Consider the following 11,481-nt stretch of genomic DNA (forward strand, 5'->3'; position numbering starts at 1 on the left):
AGCAAACATTTAGTATTGGAGGAATTACATTGGACGAGAGACGTTCTAGCTTAAGGCCGGAAAACTTGGAAGCCCAATGTTTGCTCAATGATTGGTCAAAAGCCGCTACTCGAACACAACATATTCAAAGTGATGAAGAAGACCAAGATGATACCGAAGGAACATCCGGAACTACGACGGGAGGAAATGCGAGTGAAGTAGAATAAAATGTAATAGATTTGTAATATTAAGTCATAAGATATTAAGATGTTAAAATTCTAATATATTGTTTATTTAATAAATGTAATAGATTTTCATTATGGAAATATGAAATATTTGATTGAGATTATTTAAAGAATATGTCTTATTAAAAATTTGTTTAAAAATTTAAAAAAATTAAATTTCGAAGGGGAAGCGCCCCAGCGGCGCCAATTAAGCGCTGGGGCACTGAACCTTCGAATTAAATTCGAAGGTGCAGCGCCCCAGCGCTGCCAATACAGCGCTGGGGCGCAACAATTTTTTTCTTTTTTTTAAAAATGGCACGGTTTAGCCCGGACCCTGAACCGGCGGTTAACCGGACCCGGACCGGAACCGCCGGTTCACCGACCCGAACCGGAACCGGCCATTTGCGGCCCGGTTAAGGGTTGGCTAAATGCCAAACCGAACCCGGCAGGTCCGACCCTAACCCGGACCGTGGCCAGGTCTATTCGGGACGACGGAACGACAAAAAACTCCCAAAAATCTTGAAGCTAAGGCTATGGAGATCTGCTATGCTGCTGAGGAAACGTGAGAATGAAGGTGAGGGAGATGGGGTGTCGGCTGATGGAAGGAGGCTTGGGATTAGGGTAGAAGTTTAGGGTGTAGTTTAGGATAATTTAAGTATAATTTGTGTAAATTAATTAGATAGATAAAATACCAAAAAATATAAAATTTTAAACTCCTAAATACATACTAATCTGATGAAAAATATCAAATCCCGAAATATTAATTTAGAGGATTTTTAAAAATTAATCAAATTCATTAAAATGACTTAATTTGGCTAAAAATGAGTTTTCTAAAATATATAAATAAAATACCATAATTTTTCAGAATAAAAACTTCAAAAATAATAATTTATGGCTATTAAAATCTCCTAAAAATAATTTGGATGAAAAAAATCAATATCTCGTCCGTCCACGGTCCCGTCTGCGCGATCAAAATAATAAATTTATTAAAAATCTAGAATTTTCAAAATTATGGGTTAAATGCTAAAATGATTTAAATCATGCACATAATACACATAATAACACATAAATAATATTTAACCCACAAGTCTAAATTTTAAATAATTATCTTCCTTAATTATGCATGCGAATTTATGGAGAAAAAATACCGGGTGTTACACGATGAGAAGAAATAAGAAATTAAAAGCAAACATGGGGTAAAAATGGTATGAAAAATGGTGTCTTCACATGAGTAGTTTTTAAAAGGGTCTGAAGTTTTATAAAATAGTAAGATAAAAAGAATAAAAATTTGGCTAAAGCCTAAAAATGACAGATCACCAAACAAATCAAAAAGTTGAGCCAATAGATGAGTGATGGCCCATCTCGCTCAACGAGCATTGATCCAATAATAACCTGTACTCTTTGGTACAGCCCATCACCAAATGTAAGGATTAATGGGCCTGTTTTGCATAGAATCCATCAACTTCAAAAGATTTAATTGGATTCATTAAAACTCTTTACAAGATGACCCAATATCTCGATGAGGCCCAAGTCAACCTGAATGAAATAATTGATCCTGATTAATGAACATAGATATTTTTTTACAGAATTATATTTATAAAAATTCTTGACTTAACATCACCCTCTAGTTGCCCCCGATGTCAAGACCCAATTGTATAAAACATAAATAAATAAACAAACATTAATTTATTTTTTAAATTCCATATCTCCTCAAATGTCTTCATTTGATTCACAATGTTTCGTATTTTTTGCGTTCAAAAATTACAATTTTTTGTATTGGAAGCTAGACAATTGTCCATTTATACAAGATAGAAGAGTTTAAATCACACATGCATATATATATATATATATACATTAATTATTGATCATAAAAATCAATCTGTTGAAAAACTACAAATAATTTATGATAGTTTTTCAGAAATGGGCAACCTATACTTACAACTATTCTCGAAAAAATTATAGTATGTCTGCACTTTAAAACTAATTAATAAATAATACAGAAATTAAATTGCAAGTCGATTTAATCAATTAGTGCCACGAAATACATGTTCTTCAAAACTTCAACATTGTTCAAGCATGGAAAATAAAATAAACGCCCATGCTTTAATTAGCCAATGAATTAAACCGGACATACACATATAGACACACACGTACACTGTATATAGTTCAGCCATGCTTGCATCAAACTGTTTAATGATACATTTAATTCATGAATTTAATTTAGTAAAAGATTAAAAGAACTTATATAATATAATATGAACAGAATTTGAGAATCAGGTTGGAATTTAAAAAAACTTATATAATATTTTTTTGCGGGTAGTAAAACATATTATAAAAATTAAAAGATTTTATTGATAAAATATTAATGCTTCCTCTAATAGTAACGAAATGGAGCGAGAGTGTAATAATTAAAACATGAGAACGTTCTGCTGAGTGCCAATGGTTCATTGTTCCAATATATATATTAAGAAAACTTCTCGTAATGATTTGTTACTATTTATTTTTCCATCTTCATCGTTATACAGAAAGAGGAAATCAAGGCAATAAAAATTGATGTTAATACATATATGTATTTTTGGGGCTACACAAAAAAATTTCAGCCATTGAAAAACATCCCAAACCTTTCAACTATTCTTAGAGAAAGGAATTGAAGGCAGTAAATAATTGAACATAAAAATGATTGCTTTAACTATAATTGGGTATCAATTATTATTAATTTTTTTAAAAAAAATCCCTTATAACTAATTTTAATTTACAAACCAATGATTTGAAAATGCAAAAGATTATTATTAACCACTCTCTTATTTTTGTAAAGATGTCTAGTTTAATTTACACCTATACATTTATCTACATGTTATATTATTTCACTTGTGTAACTTTTTTTCCATGAATCGAACTTCCATTCAAATTAAGAAAACTATCTAATTAACCGATGAATTGAAAATAATTGAACATAAAAATGGCTGCTTTAAACAATTTGGTATCAATTATTATTTGTTTAAAAAGACCTTATTTACTAATTTTACAAATGAATTACTTAATATTGATGAAACCCGATCTCTCTCTTTTCTTTTCTTTTTTTGTTTTTTTTACTTTTTCTTTGTTTCTTTCTTTGTTTTGTTTTTTTTTAAAAAAAGAATATGTATAGCTTAATTTACACCTATACACAATATTATCATTATGCAGAAAGAGGAAAACAAGGCAATAAAAATTGATGTTAATAAATTAATAAGCAACCCTTTAACATTAATATATACATGTATTTTTGTGGCTACACATAAAATTTTCAGCCGTTGAAAAACATCCCAAACTTTCAACTATTCTCAGAGAAAGGAATTGAAGGCAGTAAATAATTGAACATAAAAATGGTTAATTAGCTTTAACTATAATTGGGTATCAATTATTATTATTTTTTTAAAAATCCCTTATAACTAATTTTACAAACCAATGACTTGAAAATGCAACAGATTATTATTACCCGGTCCACTCTCTAATTTTTGTAAAGATTTTAATTTACACCTATACATTTATCTACATGTTCTATTATTTTACTAGTGTAACTTTTTTCCATCAATCGAACTTCCATTCAAATTAAGAAAACTAGCTAAACCGATGAACTGAAAATAATTGAACATAAAAATGGCTGCATTTAACAATTTGGTATCAATTATTATTTGTTTTAAAAAAACCTTAATTACTAATATTACAAATGAATTACTTAAAAATGTTGAACCTGGTCTCTATCTGTTCTTTTCTTCTTTATTTGTTTTTTAATTTTTGTTTTAAAAAGAATATGTCTAGCTTAATTTAGATCTATACATTATTATCTACATATTCTATTATTTCATTAACGTAACTTTTTCCATCAATGTAACTTTCGTTCAAATAAAGGAAAACTAGCTAAACCAATGGAATATACATGAACCTTAACCTTGTTGAGTCGATAATTATTTTGCCTATATAAATGCATGCAACAATTCATTAGTTCATATCACATTATATGCTTATTAGTTTAATTAATTGAAGTTGAGCCGTACGTGTAGCTTGTGTGAACTAACAACTTGAGTACGTAGCAGCTGAAGCAGTGAAGAGTAATTAAGTATCTGATCAATCGAAAGGTTAAGTATTTATATCAGTGTTTGTTCATAGTTAAACATAACATTTCATTCCGACACACAAATTTTCTAAGTTCAATATTTGTTTGAGTTTTTAAGTTTTAGTAGTGTATATTAATTCGTCTAAAAAATTTAACTTAAGCATATTATAACACTGTATATTCTTAATTAACATGCATGCAGGAAGCAATTATGAAATCAATCAAGATGAATCTACTTTGCATTACGGTTATCTGCCTCGTATTCGTGATGATCATCAACGGTGCATTAGCACAATCGAAGATGACTTTGATCGTGTCGAAAGACGGACGCGGAAATTTCAATACAATTGCTGAAGCCGTTGCCGCAACACCCAACAACAGTCCCCAAAGGACTGTCATCGAAATAAGAAAAGGTGTTTATTACGAAAACATCATTGTTGCCGAAGAAAAAACTAATATATGTTTCGTAGGTGATGGAATGAACCTCACCATAATATCAGGTCATAAAAACGCTAACATCATGAGGTTGCACACTTGGAAAACAACAACTGTCCGTGAGTTTCTTTTTTTTTATTTTTAATATATATATATTTTTTGTTTCCAAATATATATATTGTATAAACTTAATAATTCGGTTAATTTTCGTTGTTTCAGAAATCAGAGCAGCTGGATTCATTGCAAAATATATAACCTTCGAAAACACAGCCGGTCCAAAAATGAAGCAGGCTGTGGCTCTGGCCAGCTATGGCGACCACTCGGCATTCTACAAATGTCGGTTCAGCGGGTATCAAGACACGTTGAATCCTCAGATGAATACCCAGTTCTACAGGGAGTGCGAAGTTTACGGTACGGTCGATTTCATATTCGGCAATGCAAAGGTTCTCTTCCAAAACTGCCGCATCTACGCACACAAGGCATTACCGGAGCAATCAAACACCATCACCGCACAAGGCAGAGAGTCGGCAAATAAGGATACCGGCACTGTGATGCAGAATTGCAACTTTTCAGGGACAGATGATTTGAACGTGAAGACATATTTAGGTCGACCATGGAAAAGTCATTCCAGAACGGTCATCATGAAAAGTTTTCTGGGCGAACTAATCGACCCAAGGGGATGGCTGGAGTGGCCAGGAGTTAGAAGATTTGACAATGTGTATGATGTGGAATTCGATAACCACGGACCTGGGGCTGCATTAAGTAAGAACCAGAGAGCTAACTGGTCGCACGTTATCTACGACAGAGCTGAGGCTGTCAAGTTTACGACCAGGAACTTCATTGATAGCGAACATTGGATTAAATCCACTGGAATTCCATATTACCCTGACTTCTTGTAACTTTTTTTTTAATTTGTTTCCTTCATATATATATATATATATATTCAATTTGTGATACTTAATGTGCAGAATGCTATGATCATCTCAATATTATTTCTTCCATGCAACTAGGACATTGATTTGTTTTGGTAAAAAAAAATATATATTTATATTTAAAGATGAAATATGACTGATGAACTTAATTAATCTGATATATAAGTCATCATTTTGTGTGAACAGCACCTCGAAGATTATATTAATCCTAGTTCACAGCTCATATATCGATCTAATAAAGGGGAAAAAAATCGAACATGCATCAATCAAAGTACAAAAGATAAGCAAACGAAGCTTGTGACTAGCCGATCACTGATCCGTAAAAATCTTGAAGGTCTGCGTAAGTGTGTCACGGCACAAAGGCTCCCTGTTTCTTAGAAGCGGCTGCGAAGATGAAGGAGATGGATCGGAGTACAGGGCTAACACATGGGTTTTAAATCAATTGGATCATGGGCCTTAGTTTTTGGGCTTCTTAAAAAAAAAAAAGCCTGATCCCACCACCAATTTTTTGAACCCAAAAATCTTAAATTTTCGGATTTAATAAGAGCTCAAATTGAAAAGTACCCTGAAAGTCCTTAAAATGACCTATTTAGATGAAAAATGTACTTTTAAAATATTTATATATATAAAAATCTAAATTTTTATATAAAATAAACCTTAAAATAGTTATTTTAGGCTCTTAAAAATTCTTGAATAAAATTTTCAATATAAATTTTATCTCGATCGACCACCAACCCGCCTATGCGCTCGCAAAATAACATTTTCTTCAAAAATTTACAACACTCAAATTACTCGGGTTAAATGTCCTAAATAAATTTATAGCACATAAACATGGCAAATAAAAGTTATTTAACCCTTTAATTTATTTTATTCTTATTTTTATTCTATTTAAAATATTAAATTTTCTAATTATGCATACGGTTTAGCCTGAACGAAATTCTAGGCGTTACATGCACGTAGGCATGTCCAAGGTCTGTGCCCTGCTGCAAAAATTCATCTAACCACATCTCCGAACCTGACTTCAATAAACAATTCATTCAACAACATATCTGGGCATAACATTTCATGCAATCATAATATAAAAACCTCATTACTCGCATATTCAATACAACATGGTTCATAGCCAGTACAAGTCGATACATACTTCAAAATACACAAGTTGAAAACTCCATTCGATTTCTAAACCGACGTCCCACATGTATCGCTCAATCCCGAGCTAATCATGACGTCTCTGACCAGCTCCTAGCCTACCTGTTACCATACACATATACAAAGAAAAGCAACAGTCGGATAACTCCGATGAGAATAATATTCCCAGTAAAAGCGACATGACATGCAATATCAAATAGTATATCAAAATCATGATATAACTTAAATATTTTTCGACGATAAATAAATATTAAATGTATATTTTTAAAAATTGGGATTATCAAATCGGATAATCAAAAGAATCATGTTTCATCTTTTGGGATCCCGAGGACAAGATCTCGTACCAAACCCACCTACGCTCCCAGTCGGGGTGTTTTCACGTATCTTAATCCCCTATACTTTGGTGCAACTATAAAGAATATTCAGATGCTAGGAGTAACTCGACATCCCAAGCCACTCAAATATAGTTCCAAAAACATCTAATTCAAAACTAGGCGACTTAGCCCTCTCAAAACAAGAATATATGCTCAATATGAATGCAATTATGAATCGAAAATGCATTCAACTAAATCATGTAATTCAAAACAGATTAAATCATATAAGAGCATACACTACAAAAAAAAACGTAGGGGCAGAAAACCGTTATAACTGATAGCGTTGTAAAACGCATTGCCCTACGACAATGATTTTCAATCCGTTGTCTTTGTAGACATACGACAACGGTTTTGCAACATTTTTTTGTTAAAACCGTTGTGGTAGATAATTTTGACAACAAATATAAATCGTTGTGGTAGATAATTTTAGTATCTTTTACAACGGTTTAAAACTGTTGTCGTTTATTACTTTTCACAATGATAATCCGCTGTGGTTACTTATTTTTTACAACAGTTCTAACCGTTGTCATTAATTTTTTGCAGAATATTTCAAAATTGTTGTCTTATTTTTACAATGTTCATTTACAATATAACATGATAATAATTTTGCATAAACAAACAACCCATCTATATTTAATATAAACAAACCACCAATACAAAACAAAATATTTACTGCATTCAATCCATGAAAATGTTATCTTCAAATTTCGAAAGTCAACTACTTACATCAAAATGGAAAGATAATAGTGTAATCAAAATCCAAAATATACCAGCTAAAATATACAAAAAAGTTGTACTCATCTCATCAAACTCAGTAGAGTATCAAACCATAAATCACATGTTTTCGATTACGATGTTCGCCATACGGCTTCTTCGTATTAGCAAGGCGATCTATAAATTAAACAAAGCTCACTCCTTCTTGCATAAAAAAATCCTCATGAATTGCCCTCGAGTTACGTACCTACAAGAGAACACATTCCCAGTCAAATTTTCAGATTTATCATCAGTTAAATAAAATATTCAAACTCTTAGCTGATGTTGCTTACCTGCTATCATTTTTCGGAGAAACATATGTAACCCACGGAATCAAAAAAGTTTCTAAGGGCCTAATTTAGATTTCCAGATTTATTTAACAATCCTAATGCATAGAAGTAACAATATTTTCTACATCGAAAGGATCGAATAAATCTTACATGTGATAAAATCTTTCCTTACTATGAAATAATGAAACTGAAGAAAGCAACTCGAGAAACAACTTTTAAACATAAAACCAACTGTTATTGTAATAAGAAAGCGCTAGATAATGGATTCAAAACTATCCCAAAATAATTAATCAAGAAAATAAAACAAGAATAAACAACAGTCCAAACCAACAACCTATCTTTACCAATATTTTAATGCTCATTGTTTTTCAATCAACAACATTACGAAAATCCTACACATTTGGCGACCAACTTTAACATGGAGATATATGAACCAAAATCTCAAAAAAGAAGAAAAAAAGAAGAAGCTCAATCGTTGCCTTAAACATCTAAAAGAGAGATGAAAGCAACCAACGAAATGCATTAGAATTTGATTTTTGCGGCATAACTGGTATTCCGCTCCATTGACTATTATTACCAAGCCATGATAACAGTGAAATGAGACTGATATCATAATTATTTAAAAATCCCACAAAACGTGTGTCTCAGCTCAAGGAACAGTGAATCAAAGCCTTTATGCCTAAATGAAAATCAAGGCAGGACCTTGAAGTGCAACAAAGTTGGTAAAATCCACTTTTTCTCTTATGAGCAAATTGATTTTTATTTTATTTTCACTTGATGGTAGTAACATACCTAGATAACACACGACGACATAATATTGTAGTATAATCTCTCTTAAGGAGCATCCTTTCATCTTTCCACGCGCTTAGCTCTATTGGACTTAATCCATGCCAGTGTGATTCACAATACTAATAACAATGGTTGGTTTCCGGTAGCATATAACTCAAAGAAAATGCAAATATTATGTGCATAAATCATATGTAAAGAAAGTTCTTACATGAAAGATACATCACTTAGAAGCTGAAAAATTGAAACAAGTGCACCACATAATTAATCATAATTCCGTTCTATATTAACATGATCTTCACCAAAAACCTTCCCAAAAACATCAACCTCTCACAAGAGTGGATCAGATTGCCAGTAATATTATCAAAACTGAGAATGTAATTCAAGATAAAAATAAATCTCGCTCAAGCAAAAAACCCAAAAAAAATAAAATAAACTCAAATAAATTATAAAACCTTGGATATTATATTCACTGAGAGCAAGATGAGTCCCATAGTGCTTACAGCTGTAAATCCTCCCTTCAAGAGTAACCGCAAACACCCTCCCCATCTCTCCACAATCTCCCAATTCTTCAATCTCCACACAAAAACACAACAAACTAGCACAAATTCAGAAAAAAAGGTCTACAAGAATCTTAATTTAATTGGCATCCATCCGGGTCCAAGAAGGTTTTCAAGAGACCAGAATATAGAAATAGAAGCAGTTCTTTTGACGTCAAAAGCAGGTGAAGAATAAAAAAAATTTAACATATCAAAATAATTTATTAGTTTCTGATACTCAGTGATGAAAGTATATATTATTAGCCTAAAGCAAAAAATAAAAACAGGCACCACAATCTACAAAGAGAATTTAACATATCTATTTAATTACAATAAGAAATCTTGCTAAGAAAAAAATTTACCTGTAAGAACACATAACAAGTCTTTAACTTACTGTTTGTTCCTCAAGAAATGCAAAGAACTAGTCTAAGCAAGAGTAGTCCATATATCTTAAAGCTGGACAAGGAAAATCAAACAAAACAGAACAATAATTTTAAAAAACAGATTTTAGATTAACTAAAATATAAAAGACAAATGAATAAACGAGCATCAAATATATATCAATGACAAAAATCAATGTAAGTGTTGTTAATTCAAAATTTTCTTGAAGTGATGGCCTCAGATAATTATCGAACTCAAAACAGGACACAAGCAAATCCCTAACTGCAAGACCTCTAGTTTACGACATAGCAAAAGTAAGGTAGTCTACATACCAGATTCAGAAGCTTCAAACACATTTTAGGTAACTTCGAACATACTGCTGATACATCAATACATATGAGAATCTGTAAGGGAACACAAAAAAATCAATCTAGAACCACATTCAGAAATATTAAGCAACTATACAACATGCAACAAATTTTAGACAGCAAAAAAAAGTAAAGAAAACCTACAGCTACCAAAGAACCCAACTGAACATCAAATTAATTATCACACTAAACAATTCGACAATAAATATACCTCGAAGTCGACCAACAATAAAACCTAAAACTTAAACCAATTTAATACATCAATATAGTGCGATGAACGAGTAGAAAATGAATTAAACTCGAATCATTAGATTTTCAATTCCCGGCGGCCCCCTGTACCTAAATCAAACAAGCTGGAAAATTCAAACTAAAACCGGAAAGCAGTCGAATTCCCCGGAAAACTCATTGGAAAAGGTTCGATAACAAATGAAAAAATAGGGGCTGCACCGAGTTAAAATATTAGTTCCAATACCAATCAGGATCCCCTACTGTTGGGCATCCCACATTAGGGGATGCTGTGGAGCAAAGGATTCCTTTTATTTTTATTTTTTTTTGTTTGTTTGTTTTTTTTTCATTTCAAGTTTTTGTATTTTCATGTTTTTTTTTTCTTTTCTTTTTTTAAAACACAATTGGCTTTTATTATTTTTTAATTTATTCAATTTTATTTTTTTTTTTGCAAAAATTGTAGGGGCGACGAAAATTTTCGAAATCCCGATCCTTCCTGAATCGCATCTCATTCACATCCCTAAAGAACCACAACCCAAAATTTTCTCGAACCGAGTTTTTGCAATTTTTCTCGTCTAGATTAATATCGAAAGAGAGGTCGTGAATAAAACTTTATCCCGATGAGATTTTCGATCCCTCCTGAAATAATATTATAATATATTTTATTAATAATTTTAATAATATATTGAGCTAAATATTATTGTATTTCAACACATATAACAATTAACCGTCGACTTAATTCACGTTATTTTTTATTGTTGGAACGATCGTACATTAGAATCGCGAAATGATATTTTATTTTTGTGTCTTTTTTAAAAATTAAATTAACAATTTAATTAATTCATATTTATAAATATCTAATTAGATCAAATATTTAGAATAAAAGATGCAATTTGACTATCTATTTACTAAATTTATCCAATAATTTTTATCATAATATTTTATTAATA

General features: G+C 31.4%; 1 protein-coding gene and 1 long non-coding RNA gene across 2 annotated transcripts in view; one reads left to right on the plus strand and one right to left on the minus strand.

Moving 5' to 3' along the window:
* LOC140878498 (pectinesterase-like) overlaps positions 1-5,633 on the plus strand; it is a 42,220-nt gene extending 36,587 nt beyond the window's left edge. The window contains exons 3-4 of the mRNA XM_073282097.1: positions 4,502-4,853; positions 4,954-5,633. Coding sequence (XP_073138198.1) covers positions 4,502-4,853; positions 4,954-5,633 — 1,032 coding nt within the window. The remainder of the gene's footprint in view (positions 1-4,501; positions 4,854-4,953) is intronic.
* Positions 5,634-7,843: 2,210 nt separating this feature from the next.
* Positions 7,844-10,869, minus strand: LOC140881900 (uncharacterized). The gene is made up of 4 exons (XR_012150081.1): positions 10,646-10,869; positions 10,271-10,342; positions 9,474-10,013; positions 7,844-8,150 (listed from the first exon to the last, which is right to left on the minus strand). It is a non-coding gene; the product is annotated as an uncharacterized lncRNA (long non-coding RNA).
* Positions 10,870-11,481: the final 612 nt, after the last annotated feature.

Source organism: Henckelia pumila, chromosome 2, assembly GCF_033568475.1.
Source record: "Henckelia pumila isolate YLH828 chromosome 2, ASM3356847v2, whole genome shotgun sequence".
Taxonomy (NCBI): Eukaryota; Viridiplantae; Streptophyta; class Magnoliopsida; order Lamiales; family Gesneriaceae; genus Henckelia; species Henckelia pumila.